General features: G+C 42.9%; 1 protein-coding gene across 2 annotated transcripts in view; it reads left to right on the forward strand.

The window, feature by feature from the left end:
* The window catches only part of prmt3 (protein arginine methyltransferase 3), a 58,133-nt gene extending 42,094 nt beyond the window's left edge, over nt 1–16,039 (forward strand). For both annotated transcript variants that reach the window (XM_069660407.1, XM_069660415.1), the window contains exons 14-16: nt 4,320–4,370; nt 5,056–5,143; nt 15,855–16,039. In XM_069660407.1, the coding sequence (XP_069516508.1) occupies nt 4,320–4,370; nt 5,056–5,143; nt 15,855–15,964 (249 nt within the window). In that variant the 3' untranslated portion in view covers nt 15,965–16,039. The remainder of the gene's footprint in view (nt 1–4,319; nt 4,371–5,055; nt 5,144–15,854) is intronic.
* Nucleotides 16,040–17,005: the final 966 nt, after the last annotated feature.

The raw sequence follows: 17,005 nt of genomic DNA on the forward strand, positions 1-17,005 counted from the left end.
TTATGTAGCTTATCTTCAATCAGAATTGCACAGCGTGAATCTATTCCTCTCTGGCTGTTACAGTACAGTGGTTTGTGTGTGTTTGTCTGAGGGGCATCTTGAGTGTCCGAGTGCAGGTGCGCTATAACTGAGGCTGAATGGTGCTCCTCCTCACTGGAGTGGCAGCAGTCGGGTGGAGAGGCTGAGAGGAGAGGTGGAGGAGGAGGAGGGGGGAGGAATTCACACCAACTCGCCCGTGAGGTGGTCGTGCTTGAAGCCTCCACGCCTGGATAAACCCCATCAAAAGCGCATTAGCCCTCTCTTCTCCCGCCCCCTCCTTCCCTCCCCCTCAGTGCCCCTCCCTTAACCCCCCACCCCCCTCCCTACGCCCCCCCCCTTCCGTCGTATAATAGTATCTGGCCGGGCCACGCGGCTCGCTGACACACAGCCGGGCGAAAGGGGAGCGATGATGAATTGCTCCCTGTTGGTGTTATCCATGATGATAATTATTAATTTTCCCCCCGCTCTTCCCGGAGAATGGGGGCCGGAGCGCTGCAGTGTAGCGGAGCCTCCTCCGTGGGCCGTCATGGAGCCCACTGTCATCACTTATCACAGACAGAGCCGGGGCCCAAGGCTAAACGCTGATGAAAATGAAAAGCGCTCATTCTGATTTGTCCTGTTTTTGGTGCGTGGGTGTGCATATGTGCCTCCATGTTTAAAGTTAACCCTTCCTTCTCCCGGGGCTTTTCTCTCGGTCTCTTTTGGACCCATAATCCTCCCTCTCTCTCTTCTTCTTTAGAGGCCTTAACCTGTCTAGGATTTGAGCATGTCTGAGATAGAATAGCAGGGGGTTGTTTACAGTGTTAACTTTGGCAGCTATTTTAGCTTAGAGTCTGTAGAAGATAATGCTTGTTAGTTTTAGTCACATTTTTGTCATTCTCATAGTTTTAGTCGACGACAACTCAAAACATTTTGGTCCAGTTTCAGTGAATAAAACGTCACCACGTTTTAGTCATTACTTTTAGTCTCTCTTGAGAACATATGACCCCCCCACCCCGAGTCTCCCTCTTCTCGTTTTTACCCGTTTGCTTCAGGTAAAACGAACACTTTAAATTTCAGCAGATCATCCAGACAGTACAAGAACGATGAGGACACAGCATCTAAAGATGACTTTTCATCATCGCTTCTCATTTAAAGAGTCTGACTGAAGCAGACAGCCGATGATCGCTCCCTTTTCGTGCTGAAGAAGCATCAAATGACGCGTAAAACGCCCCTTTTTGTGAGCGGGCACAGAGCCTGAAACAGAAAGCACTTTAGTGACACAGAGAAAGTTCATAACCACCTTAACTGGGTTACCACGTTACAGGAATGAATTGCTTGTATTTTGACAGATTAAACGAACAGCATGGGAGAACATGCATTTTGAATGTCTGACAGCCCGCCGCTAACATTTTAGTCCCGTCTCGTCTTGTTAATGAAAACTAAACATACATGTCGTCAGAGTTTTTATTATCAAATATGTATTTTTAGCTCGCCAACGTCTCGTCTTCGTCATGGAAAAAAAATCGCTTTACATTTATTGTCATTATCTTCTTTAACGAAATTAACACTGGTTGTTAAAGTTATCATTGATAAATAATTCATAGCTTTTGAACGTGAATCTGTGAGGGCACAAAATGTTTTATTTAGTGCTAAGGTAGGCGATTTATTTTTTCTTACATATGTGGAATTTCCCTTCATATCCAGACCGCAATCAATCAAATCAAATGCTCTGATGAATTAAGGAACATATGGCTTTTACATTGTGCATAAGTCCTCCACAGCTAAAGCTAGCTAGCTAGATGATGACAACTATACGCTTTGCTCCTCTCCTCAAAGTTTTCTCCACCTCCTTGTGATGAGTGGCTTCAGCATTGTCAGTGCTTATACTGCTCTGTGCCTCATGGATGTGCATCTAGGCAACGTTTGCTAACATGTTAGCTGTAACAACTTTATATGCTGCTTAAAGGATATCTCTCATCTTTCCCTATAATAATGATCACTTTCCACGTATCAATGTTTGAGCGATAGAGACAAAGAGAGCAACAGAAGAAACCTTCAGAAAGGACAAACAGCAGTACAGACCTCACAAAGGTGTTTTAATTCGTAGCTTTAGAAAGACATAAACAGAAACTGCTTTTGTTGTTTAATTAAAGTTTTTAGTTTCCATCTGGAGTTGAAGTTTGAACATTGCCAAACTGTTTTATAGGGAGCTGTAAAAGCTATCGTTAAGTTTGCTAAAAAACTTTCTCCATCATCCCAGTTTAAAACAAAACGCATCAAACCCTCTGATAAGCTGGGCTTGATACAGCTTATATCAGGTGTGAGTCATCCAGATCTTTATTGCTTATCTTAACACTTTTACATCTTCTGTGTTTTATGCACCAGGTAGTAACATTCCTTCTCTTTCTGTCAAACGTGGTTTTAATGGGGCAGCGAGGCGCCGAGCTTCTCTGCTGCTTCTGTATCTACAAGTTTCACTCTCTGGCCCAAATTTTAAATTGCCCGTCTCGCTGCTGGGCGAAAGTTGCACAACGCAGATCTGACAATCAATCTCGCTTACGAGGCGTTGTCATCAGCGAGGCGCGTTGAGGATGATCTCTGCCTCTCCGACTGAGAGAGGTGAATCCGCTCTGCCTGACGAGTAATTACGGCTAATTTCCTAATTACCTCGGCACCGAGCGTCTCTGTAGCGTTCATTAAAAGCCATAATTGCATTGAGTTGACATGCTCTTTTATCCACTTTGGGTTCTTTTCTGGAGGTTTAGCTGTGAGCTAGCGGTGCCGCCCCTGCCTGTCTGAGTCGATAAAGGTTGATTGAAGCCTCTGTGCGGGGAGTGTGTTGAACACAGCTTCCGACAGCATCGTGTTTATCAAGTCTGTGTATCTTTATGTGTGTACTGTATGCAGATGCTTGATGAATAAAAGATGTAACTGGGAAAAATTAAATTTTTAAATACAGCTTCAGCTATTTTTACAGAAGCAGTGGACAGATGGGGCTCCTCTCTGCTTCTGTGAGCGATACAAATCAATAAAAACAAACGTTAAAGAAGAAAATCTCACCCCGAGCTTATAATGTGTTACAGCCACCGTCTCTCTCCTGCTCCTTTTCTCCCTTTCAACTTTCCCTACGCCTTCTTTTGCTCTGCTTCCCCGTCTTTACCTCTCTCCTCCTGTCCTCCCGCTCTCCCCTTTCCCTCTCTTGCATTGATTCGGCTCTTCTTTGTCTCAGAGAGCTGGCCTCCAAGTTGTCAGCTGCGTCAGGATTAAAAGCTATTAGTTCTGCATCATTGCCACTACAAGTGCACGCCTGAGATTGATAGAGTGCCTCTCTTCCTCCGGTGGGGGGAGAGATGGGAGGAAAACAAGCCCGGGGGGGTGGTTTTTTGCCTCACATATCTGACTACGGTCACCTACAGGCGATGTGGCGCTGGACTTTCCCTCAGTTTGTGTAAGATATGTGAATTGGTTTAGAGCTCGGGTTCTTTTAAAGAAAGGCTTTTGGAGAATTGAAGGATGGATAAGAGAGGCCATCATTTTAAACACCTTAGAAAGCTTAAATGAAACTTCAGACCGGATAGGTTGATTTTAATTGGATTATACGAACTCTTATCAACATAACAAACCAGGTTTATTTTCTTCCTCTGTGTGAGTGTTTACACAATGCTGCAATGCTGTCACCAAAATAGCTACCTTTGCTATTTTTATGTACCAAGATTTTTGTCAGCAAAATTGCCCCGATGTTGTTTGCCTCGATGTTGTTTGGCGGCTGCCTCATAATTTATTTCTTTTGTCCACTGACAAGTGTCCCAGATGAGGTGAGAGGGAGCGCACGGGAGCTGCTGTTGACTCAGCCTAAACGAAGAACTTGGTTGTTTATTCCAGAAAGGAGGGAGACTTGTAATGATACCTACTATATCTGTAACAGGGTGGCATATACTGTTGCGTCCAAACCACACAAACACAGACACTCACATGTGCACACATTTAACAATGACATGGCTGACATGGCAAGCTGTATAAAAGAAATTCCTATTTGTCTTTTAAGGTAACACTATAAATAAGATCATGTAAAGCTTTCTGTAAATATTTAAACGGTACATTTTGATCCTAGTTTGTTTTTACTGCCTTATTCCAGCACATGGCAGCTCACTGTTCTCATTTAGCTCATTAACACCTGAGCCTCGTTCTGCCTCCTGCCTCTCTCCCAGCTCTGCATGTCAGAGTTGCAGTGTAGTCAAACAAATCCAGGGGTTTATTGTGCTGTCACATTCTAACGTGCCCCTCATATTTCATTGCAGGCAATTGTCGGCTACTTTGACATTTTCTTTGACAAAGGTTGCAGCAACAAGGTAAGCAGCAGCGGCAACAGCCGAGCCATTTAACGGAAACTCAATTATGTTCACGCTTTAGCGTGTTCCTCGTCCCCGAGGCGTTCGCTGGCGATCGACGGGCGTCCTAGCCGACTGCTGATATAAGCACTTACCCAGCAGAGCCGGCCGGTTGGAAAAGCCGATGCCAAGCTCTGTGAGCAGCACAGATATGCCTCTTGATTGCACTTCCTATTGTACCTGAGACTCAAACTGCATGCTAAGGATGGGCCAGTTAATTTCTTCAATGGGAGGGTATGCTAGATAAATAAATCTGTTGGCTTTAGAAATACAGTGCAGTTACATTTCATTTATGATTCAAAGATAGAAAGGATGTTGACACACAACTGTAAGAGTGGATTGACCCCTTTTACAGCTTCTGTGCAGCTTTATTTTATTCTAAAGTTAAATGTTAAAAGTCCTTGAGCTTTTTTAAAAATATTGTCAAGTTTCAAATGTACTAAGTTTAACAAAGATCATTGTTTTTTGGCCATTATTGATTCTCACTGAAAAAACAGCATTTGTTTATAAAGATATAGTTTTGATTTCTAAACAGATTTTTGGTCCTTAAGAATCCGAAAGTTGTTTAATTATGTAAATGCTACAAATGACATGTCCTGCTAGCTCTTTAAAGACATGTTTTGACTCTGCTCTGTTCTCACACCAGGTGATGTTCTCCACGGGTCCTCAGGTCACAAAGACACACTGGAAGCAGACTGTCTTCCTACTGGAGAGGCCTGTTTCTGTCCAAGCAGGTCAGTAACCGATCAGCTCGGCAACACTGTAGTTTAGTTTATTTACACTTAAAGAAAGATGTTATTTATACTTTTGTCAAGCAGAATGCACATACAACTGTGCTTAAGTAAATTTTTGTGTTTGATTTTATGTTGTTTTTTGTTGTACTCCCTCTCATGGTCTTATTTACCTCTCGTGGTCCTCTGCGATGCGTCATAGCGAGCTGCAGCAGGTAATCTGTCTGCGGTGGAGCTGTAGTCAGGCTGGTTGACACCCGTTATCTGTCACTCGCAGAGACAGCGAGGGATCAAAACAAATCACATTCAGCCATCAGAAACAGCATGTAAAACTTCATCTGATATCCCGTCGCAGGCCTCTGAATCATGACACGCTACAAGACGAGCGCTTTGTAACTGACCAGTGAAGTATTTATAGAATCGCTGTATCAGCAGATTAAAGTTTTATTCTCTGGTGCGGCTCGCTGTGACGCGCCGCTGATTGAAATAACTTTCTGCGTGTTCAAACATGACAGAGCATCATCGAGCTTCTATGGCTTTCTGTGAAGTTTGCCTCGCTTCATCGACAGACCATGACCAGTGTTACTTACAGTTTAATGTGCTTCTTACTGCAGAAATTAAATGACGACAATGATGATGATGTGGCTCTGACAAAATGCATTTGAACACTTTAAACACACGCATAGATATACTGGTCCAGTTTTGAAGATTCTCTCACACCCCACACCCTAACCATTATATTAATATCATCCATAACAATTTAATGCTACCTTCATTTGCTGTTCTTGTGCTACTACTTAGCTTGCTCAAGCTATTGCATTGAGTACGAGAGTGCGATAAGGTAGGCAGGGAAGGTAAACCATCCAATCATGTAAGGAATAACTGGCAGAATTACTTCATGCCTGAGGAAGCCATAGGAAGTTTTATTTATTAATCACTGGCAAGAGAAACAAAAAGTGCTTCTAAAGCCTACACAATCTTTAACGTGCAGTCAGATCAGTAGTAAAGCTCTGTAGTGGATCTCAAACGCATTGGACTTCATGCGAAACTGAGGCTGTGCAAAAAAATCCACTTAGCAATGAAAAGCTTGCTGGTCAGGTCTGATATGACCACTAGCTTATGGTGGCTAATACTAACGAACTGTAGATGAATCTGAATGTGTACCTGACAGCACTGAGTCCTTTCAACTTGTGCTACTGTTAAGTAAGGGATAAGATGGTGAGCAGATAGAGGAACCCCGACAGCGTGAGCAGGTTCCTCTACTCGATAACAACCTGCTCACTATACAATAACCCTCTTATTGCACGTCAACTTACTTACGGAATCAATTATTGGACAAAAAGTATTGATTTGGAAATCATTTTATTAATTTAAAAATGATTATCTTTCCGTTTTTTGTTTAAAAATAATCTGTTACACTCACAGTGAGAGCTGCGTCCATAGCAACTGTTAACTCGGAAGCCTTCTTAAAATGAGCTAACCAAGCTGTTAAAACGTACATTAAAATGAGCTAAGCTAGCTGTTAAAACGTACATTAAAATGAGCTTAGCTAGCTGTTTTTACTCACATTAAATGGAAACATTTCCTCTGATTGTGAAGTAAGACGCAGTGAACGGGACGGCAGGAATCGGCGCAGCACCTGATGGAGGTTTTGACAGAGTCTGACAGAGTCTGTTGACATTTTCTTTTCCATTCACCGTCTTTAAACACCGCCGTATCCCGTACTGTGTTCGGTTTAATGTTTACTTCATGTGCCGTCTTCAGTTTTGTAGATCTCTCCGTCGTAACCTTCAGTTTTTGCATCTTTTAACCTTTATTGCTTTCTCTCCACTGTTTTGTCTCTTTTCTTATTTTTTCCCTCTGTAAACAAACCGACGTCAAATTTACCAGATTGATATGGTTACAGTTACTCCTCCAGAATGTGTGATTAGAGGTGCATCCCTAGCAACGGTCTGTTCTTCATAACAACGGTCTACTATCAAGAAATAACAGACCTCAGAATGCTGTAATTAACCAATCAGAATCAAGTATTTAACACAGCTGTGTAATAAAATACATGTAAGCATTTTACCACTGGCCTGCTGTTTAGCAAAAATCACATAATGACATGGCAAGTCCAACAAACCAGTGTCTCTATATCTTTTAGATTTCTCAATCTTAGAAAGTCGACACTTAAAGGTTTTCTTCATCTATAAAGCCATGGTGTTGCTACTCGTACCTCGTACCCAGTATTCTGTTTAGACAATATAATTATACGTTTACTCCTCCATGTGTGCCACGGACTTCATCCCAGGAAGGACCTTCTTGAGGTTGCGTCGTTTTGATCAGTTAATAATCAAGCTAAGTACTGGTTAAAACGGTACTGATAAAATGTTTAATTATTACTTTTCTGTGTTCGCTTCACTCTCAGTTATTACATGTGTTTTGTGAATGATCGGTGTTTGTTACTGCTGTATGCTCTGCCCTTCTATGTGCTTTATCATAATGGGAATCGCGGATGTGTCTGCTGATGTGAGGATTGATGAGCCTCGTGAGGCCGGCTGTCCACTTGCTGACCAGATATTAGATGGAGACTACTGTAATAAATGACCTGCGGAGGGACGGAGGCGCTAGTTGTCAGGCGGCCCTTAGCCACGCTCGGCTTCAGCCGGCAGCAGCCAGGGCGATAAGAACGTCAAACCCTCCGACGCCGCTCAAACGCTATCGCAGGCTCCACGCTCCGCTGGGTCAGATAAACACAGCCGAATCTGAGGGCTGAGGACGACAGTATGCTAACATCGAGCAGGAGCGTGCAAGTGCAGAAACAAAGACAGATTCAGTTTTGGCTATCAGGTGCAGAACGTCGGCGTCTGTCCTTTGTTTCACGTTACCTATACCTCTGTGTGTTTGTGGATCTTAATATGCGTGCACTTACAGATGAGTGACAAATAAATTGAAAAACCGGAACAGATTAACATGCTCCGGTACAGACCACAAAGTGACTGTACTTTATTCTTAGCCAGCAATCTAGAAGAGGTTGAATGTACTGGACCATCTTTGGTTGATCAGTATAACATAACCACTCTCCCCACATAACCATACCACCAATATATTTAAGAAGAATTGGGTTTATCCCTCCAGTATTGTTTCAGGGACTTGGAGAAAGTATGAGCAGGAGTGTTGATGCTGTCAAAGCAGCTAGTGGTGAATCACAGACTAAAACACTACTTTTTTTCTTTCCATCACCGGTCTCATATTCACCCTTGATGAATGATTTTGTATCTAGACCGAAACTTTTATAGATTTTTATATATTGAGTTATATTTGCTGTCATTGTTCTTGGTCCTAAATGACCGAATCATCCGTGGCTCCTCGGAACTGTTTTGTATTATTAATCGAGAAACAAGAACTAGGAAAATGGTGTTTATATGAGTGTTTAAAGTAGTCCATAATGCACGGTTTGTTTACTTTTAGTAGCTGTCATGAAGGCGTAGGTTAATTTTCATTGTAACCCCTGGGGCAAACAGGGAGCATAGAAAATAGGCTAAATTTGCGGCGAGCTCCGTGCCATGCGCTCTCGTGTAAGCAGCAGTGCCAACGGGGAGGAGCTGTGAACCCAAGCCTACTTTTTTGCAGCTCAGAAATGTTCCCATAAGCACTATTTTCCTACTTTTTGTTTCTGGCAAATTTATGACTTTATAGTCTCATAAATTTGCCAGGTATTTTCTCACAAATGTGCCATTTCAGCAAATTTACCACTTTAATCTCTGAGATATCAGTGGTTTTCTTTCTGGCAAACTTACTTTAATCGAGTTTTTTCTTGAAATATTGAAATATTACTCCTCTCCTCCGTTGCGTTCATTTTTTCTTTTTTTTTACAATGGCCCTAATACATAAACGGACTTTATGTCTAAATGAAGCCAAAATATAAATTAAAACGCAATAAATATTTAAATCTCACTTGTGAAGATTTACTGAGCTCAGTAATTCTCCCAATAAGATTAACCCTTTCTGTTTCAGACACTTTGGGGTAATGACATACCTCGAACCGGGTTTAATGACAGCAAAAACTTTGCGTGTGCTTTTAGTGCACTGCAATGAACATGCCTTCCTTGCCTTCTTTTATTTCATACTTTAAATAATGCCGATGCAAATCTGTTGATTTTGTATCAAACGTTGTCCTGCAATGGTAAAACTCACTTTTTTACTCACACACTCCTTTCTCTCTCTCTCTCCCAGTCTCTCTCTATATATATCTTTTTATCCATGTGCTGATTTTTAGCAGCAGCAGTCAGCAGAGCATCAGGGCTCTTCGGGGTCACTCACGGTCATAATGATACATTACATTACTTTAACTATAACACACACAAGCACCCATGTGTTCACAGCGCCTCTCAGAAGCAGCAGATTTTGATCTCACGTCTTACACAGACGTTACTATAAAGATGCATCAGCCTGGACGCCTGCTTTATATCCGTACTGAGCAGAATGAGGAGGAAAAGTTTAAAGGAAGAACAAAATAAAAGCGGGAGTGTGTGTGAGTGTGAGCGGCAGGTTATTGATGTGCTCGCTCCACCTCAGCACCCTGACAGTCCCCAGCCTCCTCCAGGGGCCGTAAACCAGAAATGGAGTTTTTAACAGCATCCACCAGCTTCCTGCCAGGCTTTCTTAGTGTACTTTACAACCCCCACACACACACACACACACACACACACACACACACACACACACACACACACACTGCTCCCTTTACACTTAAATTCACAAGAGTAGTTGCATACTTCTAAACTAAACTCCCCTCTGGCTGGAAGAGAAAACTTCCTAAAGTCACCTTGAAGATTACAAGTCTGACTTAAACACACACACACACATGCACACACACAGTGGCCTCTTATCCTGGTTGTTGACTGAGCAGCACCCTCAGCTCTGATCGGCTGCATTGAGGGCCGGGCATAAACATCCAGCGGTTTGTTTTAATACCGACTCTGTCTGTGGTGATTTATCACGGCAGAGACTGAATCTTATTTGATGTGTTAGTACGAGTGCAGCAGTAATTAACTCTGAGGCTGCTCTTCTGTGGGAGGTGCCGGCGGAAGAGAGAGGAGGCACGCAGCAGGCTGGAACAAAACATCCCTGCAAATCCTCCCGGCTGGCAGCGTAATAAATTAAACAGCGAATCATTTGTCATGCTCTGGTGTGTTTGTGTAGCTGGAGTATTGAAGAGGAGGATCCTTTTTCACATCTTACCTGCTTAATGTCCACCGCAGAAAGGAGGTCACGCTTTTTTTTGGGAAGAAAGTCCCATGATCCTCGAAGGTGAAGCGGTGGCCTGGTTACCTGCGCCGAGGCCTCTCCGAGCAGCTGAGACCCGAGTGTTTGTTCTTGTCGGGACTTTCATTGGACAGTCAGATGGTCTTTGTTCCCACCCACTTTCGTGACTCACATCCCCCGTCCCGAGCGTTAGTGCTCCTCCTCTTTCCTCCCGCCCTTACCTGTCCCGGCTCAATTTAAACAACTCCTCCCGCACTCACCCCCGCCTCTGGTTTGAACTCTGAAGGTCCTTGAGCTGTCGGAACAGCAAGCGCCTGAGCTTCAAGTTCTTAAGGGCTATAATTCACGACACAGGCTGGTTTTGTGTCTGGAATATACGACCCATCAGCTCGGCTTCTTGAACAGGAAGTAAAGAAATGGATTGAATTAAGGTAGATCGGAGCAAGAGGGAGGATGTCGGAGAGATATAACTGAAATGTTGCTCTGAGCGTCCCTGCAGTGTAAAGAAGGGTGCTGAAATGGAAAGCAGCTGTACATCCCTGTGCCTCATCCAAATGCTTTTGGTATTCAGATGACAAAAAGGATCCTCAAGAGCACTCTAACTGCACCTCATATCTATAAAGTTAACGTCTCTTTGCTGGTGTCTTTTATATTGCTGATTAATAGCAAAACACCTCTCTGTTTCTTCAGCATGGGATTCTTTTCCTTTCACTGTAAAAGACACTGCAATGATTCCTTAAATGCACCATCAGACTAATAAAACTGTTCTTACAGCTGTCCAACTAGCCCGGACACAACAGGTCAAAGGGCCAGTTCGGCGATTTTCAACCTCAGTCCTATCATGCTATTATGGGAAGCTAATGCCATTATGGTAGGAAAAATGCCACTTGGTTCTGAGCCTTTGGAGGACGCTATTCTCTTCTCCAATGGGCCCTGCAAAACCTCCGCCAGACTACGTGAAACGCGTCATCTAGCGGAGGCCAGCGAGCTTAAAGTACACTTCCTCAATCTAGGACACCCTCCTCCAATGTCATGTCCCGTTCAAAATCGTCAGGTTTGAAATGTAGACCGCAGACCTGAAGATTTTTTAGACGATCCACCGGTATATTCTCGTCATATTTTGGACTCTTGTAGACGTAGCTATGTAACAGAATCGTGGTTAGGAAGAATGGTGGGATCATAGTAGGCAAACCTTGCTTAATCATAACAATGTTGTGTTTATCCCATAGACTATAAATGAAGTGGACAAAGTGACGCCTACCTTTGTAAACTCCCCTTTTGAAGCATCAAGCTCGGCATTATAACCCCCGCTGGCTTGATTTTTTGGAGCCCGAAGTGTTCATGTTTGGACAAAAAGGTGGATACCGTTGCTCACTATCTTTTATGGTTGAGAGGCTGCCAGGATAGGGACTTGTCACTGACGGGGTCTAACCCTAAAGCATACCCTGCTATGTTGTCTATCTACCTGTAAGTAGCTTTAATTCGAGTCCATTCATTTGAGACCATAAAATGATTAGGAAAGTCAGTAGGATCTCCCTCTGCTGGTAATTGGAGAGGACGCAGGTTTAAGTCATCTCTACATATCTTTTCAAACCAGAGGCTACCTCCACGTCTTATGTGCAGACTGTGGTATATCCCCAGTTCTATGTCATCTGGTTTCCCTTATGAGACAACTGCTACTATTTCCTAGTATGGAAGAGTTATTCCATCTCACGCAGGCAGAAAAATCTATTTATAACTGTTGCTCCATTGAAGAAAATCATGCTGTATGTCTGTGACAATCAGTAAAGAAGGAGCTCACTTCTTCTTCGTTTGATGGAGTTGCAGATACTGTTGCAGAGTGAGCTAAATGGTGAAAATGTAAATCACAACAGTTTAAATAAATCACTAACTCCAGCCGTGTATTTCCAGTGTAATTTCATGGAGAAAGGCTGCGTCTGGGCTGAGAGGGGCTGTTTCTGCAGGCCTGGTTGTGCTTAATGACACTGGCATGTTGATGTACGACATCGCAGCTCCGTTCCCCGGCTCATTTCCACACATGGTTAACTCTTTCTTCCAGCATCTGAGTGGCCAGTTTGCTGAAGGCACTGAGGCCCTCTTCCACAGGGAGTTTGTGTGACTGATTACAGCAGAGCTGCTGGAGTCGCACAGAGACTGAACAGACATTCGGTTTGTATGTTTCAATACTTTAACGTGAAACATGAGGGATTAGTGGGACAGTTTGAGGGCAGAAGTCTTGGGTCCCACATCTCTTCTTTTCTGTCATGGGTTATAACATAAGGTCACCAAAGGTCAAGCAATTATTTCTTTGACCTTAAGCAGCTTTTCGCCAACTCGATGTTGGACTTCGGTCAGCTGCTGCCTCCCATGAGCACCAGGGCCTGTTGCTTTAACCAGATAAAATAAGTGAGAGCTAAGTGTTTTGGATGAACAATCCTTGCCTTTATAGACATGAAAAGAAATACATCCAGAAATGTTGCAGTTAATCTAATTTTAAAGTAACGCTGAAACAGATGCTGCAGACTGTGTGCAGTCAAACTGATGTGCTTAAAACTTTGATGGTTGTTTGTGTTGGCTACGTTTGGTAAATTTGCGTGCGGTTGAGCCCCACCTGAAATCTGGAAGATTTGGCTGATGAAAAGGAGCTCAAACTACAGTTTGTTTTATGTTTTGCTTGTGGAGATGTGACTCCTCCATCAGCATCCTATTAGTCAGATGCACACACACCACACATCAGAATGGAGATCCCCGGTGTTTGACCACGTCTGGTCTGTAGGATTAAACACAAACCAGGCACATGTGTGTTAGTGACCTTTTCAGTTACAGTTTGCTTGTCTTGCATCTTTTGTCGACCACTGTCTCAGGTCATTAAGTTGGTGATGGAGTTGAGATAGACATTGCCCTTTTTGGTCATAATTGTGGGCTACTTCCTGCAACACTTCTTTTTGTTGGACGCCGTAAAAAGCTGTGTGTAGTGGCTAGGCAGAGTGCAACAAATCTAGATATCCCACTGTTCTTTATGATCACGACTTCAGTTGTAACTCTTGATTTTCCTGGCTGACGGTCACTTTCCTTTTTAGACTGTTTATTTGTCTATTTGTTTATTTTCACTTATTTTTGAAGTCATCGATGTAGTCATCCATCTTTTCTTTGTTTGTTCAGCCATAGTAGATTACTGTTTACTCGCAACACTTGCAGAGACCGGAAAAGCAGCCGCTTAGCTCCGCCTACCCTCTCTGGCAGACCAACCACTGCTGGCTGATGGAAAACGCGTCACTAACAGACACCCAGTCTGTAATACTGCAAATGCAAAGGCTTTCATCAGTGGGCCATAAGCTCAATCACCATTGTGTTACCTTCATTCGGTGATAGATAGAGACTTAACAGACATTTATTTACATGAAAATCTTCAAGATTATTACTTTAGGTTATAAGTTACTGGTATTTTCTAGTTTTTCATCAGAATTGGTCATTTATAGGGACTGATCACAGCCTATTGATAAGTGCTTTATTTATAAAGATTATTATAGTTTTTTTTTAGAGTTTCCTCCTAAGCTGTTTCAGCACAGGTTGGAGACTAGTGCATCTCTACAGAAAGGATGCTGTAGTCAGCACCCAGATCAGACATGTGCTTATATTTCTTTAGAATTACAGTTAAACTCTTGTTCATGTATTACTCTCTGCTTTTGTAAAAGCACTCAGAGTGTAAACACAGCGTTCGTCTGCAGTGGAGTGACAGACCCAGAGTGCGGCGCCAGCCTCAAAGACTCGGTGACAGCACCGTTGGCATGGCAACGAGTGAGACGTGACAGCAGTGATGGCGGACGCTTCAGAAGAAAAAAGCACCACAGTCAGCATATTTTCTCCTCGTCCTCCTCTAACCTCCAGCGATGAAGAGAGCGTAGCACAGAGAGGAGGTGCAGGAGGTGGGGGGGGGGGTGTATACGGGGGGGTTGGAGGAAGCTTGTTTGCCGTTTGGGTAAACATTCATTTACCTCCAGCAGTCAAACGTGAAGTTAATCAGAGTGATTATGCGTCATAATCATCAGCCTCTTCTCCCGGCCTCCGGTTGCTCGTGCGTCGTACTGTAAGCGCTCTTTCTTCCTGCTGCCATCTGGTGATTTCTGCAGGTCTGCATTAAAACACACACACACACTCACACACATACACACACATACACACGGTCCTGCTTATTAACATACATTAAACCACACAGCCGTTACACACGTCATCATTTCTATAACCACTGGTGTGTCTATGCTCAAACTGCAGAGGCCTGAGCTCAGCAGCTCTGTGCTGCTGCAGGGCGTCAGGAAGACTTCTTGTTATGAGCAGTTACTCATTTATATTTAATATGAACACAGATCAGTGTCTGACTGACTGAGATTGTCTTCTGTGTCTGATATAAAGGCATGTAATTGATTGTCATGATACACGGACGTTGGTTATCAGGGGAAAATCAAATGAGTGAAAGTGTTTTGGCCTCTATCAGTTCACATGAACAAACTCTACTCATCAAAGAACATGATCAGTTTGTTAAGAGTGGTTGTCTTTCTGTGGTCCAGAGCTTTGTAATTGATAAAACTTTAGTCTTTACTCTTATTTTTCTTCATGATCTTATTTTTAAAGACCCCTCCAGTGAAAATCAAGTGTTTGACATCTCCATGTGGTGTTTTTCATGTGCTCCAAGACATATCAAAGACAACATCAGCAGTCATCTCCATGGCTGGGCCTGTCTGCTTTTAAACTGCAGTGTACCAAGGACAGGCTGAACAACACGTTATCAGATTGGCAGCTTTGAGACGTCACAAACCTAAGGAGCTAATCCCGTTAATGGACGGGGTGACGCTATGCATATTATTATGTGTAACCAATGGCAACCACTTCGGCGATGCACAAGCCAGCTGTAACTAATTCACTTCTGACTACTAACGTTAACGTTATTACTACTAATTACTACATTTCAAGCTAGCTACGTTTCAACAAGCTGCCACTAAACGGTGGAAGAGACGTGTTTTGTTTTTAATTTGCATAGTGGGCGGGGGCTATGCAGATTGGGGAATTTTTTATGAGGGAGAAGGAGGAGATGCCTTGGGAAGATCTTTTACAAGGTTAAACATATCAGACACAATTTCTTATTTCAAACAGAGCATTTTATACGTCTTAAAACATGACTGGAGCTGGTCTTTAACAGCTTTAACAAGCCCTTGAATCCAAAATTATTTTCTAGCTGAACCTAACTCTTCCTTTTTTGTTCAGAGTGAACATTTCGACTTTCAGAGAGATGAAAGACTTTGTGCCAGAACTTCAGATTTTCTCTCCAACTCAACCTCACAGCAGCTGATTCACTCTGTAGTCATCACACCTTCAGATACAGAGCACGATATAGAAGCTCTTCAGGCAAGTCTCCAATGTTTGTTGTGTATTTATATTTCCCTCTTCTTGTTTTCTTTCTTTCTTTAAGGGGAGGAGCTTCAAGGAAAGATCACAGTGCGTAAGAACAAGAAGGACCCTCGCTCGCTGTTGGTCACCTTCGACCTCCGAGACAGAAAGCAGACTTACAGCCTGCAATAATGTCAGCTATCACGTGGTGCAACATCCAGCAAATACAGCCCGCTTTTTACCACACCAGTTGGAGTAGGGTGAACTCTTGATTAGATCTTTCAAGTGTTAGGATTGTCTCTTCCTTCTAATAATAAAAACTTTATAATATGATATGTTCTCCTGTGTTTTATTGAGCATGCATTGCAACAATATAATCCTTTTCCTCACTTCCATCATGCACTATTCAAACTGTCCAACAAATCAAAGAACACTAATAAGAACAGACTGCCTTCTCTTTTGTAATAGGCTTTAGTATATCTCTAAGTTCCCCTCCATATTCTCCTCCTTGTCCCACTTGGAGCAGCTTGAGATCTCACCGCGGGCCTCATCCATCTTCTGTGAGTTTACTGGGACAATGCAAAAATGAGCATAAGCTTTTAAAGCTTTAAAAAGGCTGACTGAATGCTCTTAACACGCTTCACTGAACAGCTCTGCTTACAATTAAAGATTTCTCTCTTCCTTTTCTGTTGGAGGTGATGAATCCCGGACTCTAAAAAAGTGTAGTCATCTGTGGGCAAGAGGAGGAGCAGACTGCGGGGCTGGCTGCCTGTCTTATTGGTGATTTGACAGTCTCCTCTTTTGATGTATTTCTACGGCTTCTGTGTCCTCTCTGCCATTTTATTAATACAGTCTGGCCTGCGTGATGAAATCTAATGTGGCGCTTGCTCTCAAAAGAACAGGCTTATCGATGCAGGGAAAGATTTGTGCACGAAAGGAAACTGTCCACTGGACTGTTGTTGCATCTTAAACGTCTTGTCAACTCTTCAACTACAGCCCATTGCATAGTTTCATTTTCTACCTGATGTTGTTTTACCTGGATGGGTGAGATGAATCCAAACTCACTTGCTGCACATTGCTGTTTGATATAAATGACTGAAATAGCTGAAATGGCTGAATTAGTTGTATTCTTTCTGTGCTTTTTAATAAGCTGTCTGTGTTTGTAGAATGCAGATATAAATGATGATAATAGTATTACAGAGAGCCATTCATTTTCTGAGGCACATCGTGAAG

Source organism: Semicossyphus pulcher, unplaced genomic scaffold, assembly GCF_022749685.1.
Source record: "Semicossyphus pulcher isolate SPU_LCO1_2020_fin unplaced genomic scaffold, fSemPul1.0.p SCAF_1, whole genome shotgun sequence".
In the NCBI taxonomy this organism is placed as follows: Eukaryota; Metazoa; Chordata; class Actinopteri; order Labriformes; family Labridae; genus Semicossyphus; species Semicossyphus pulcher.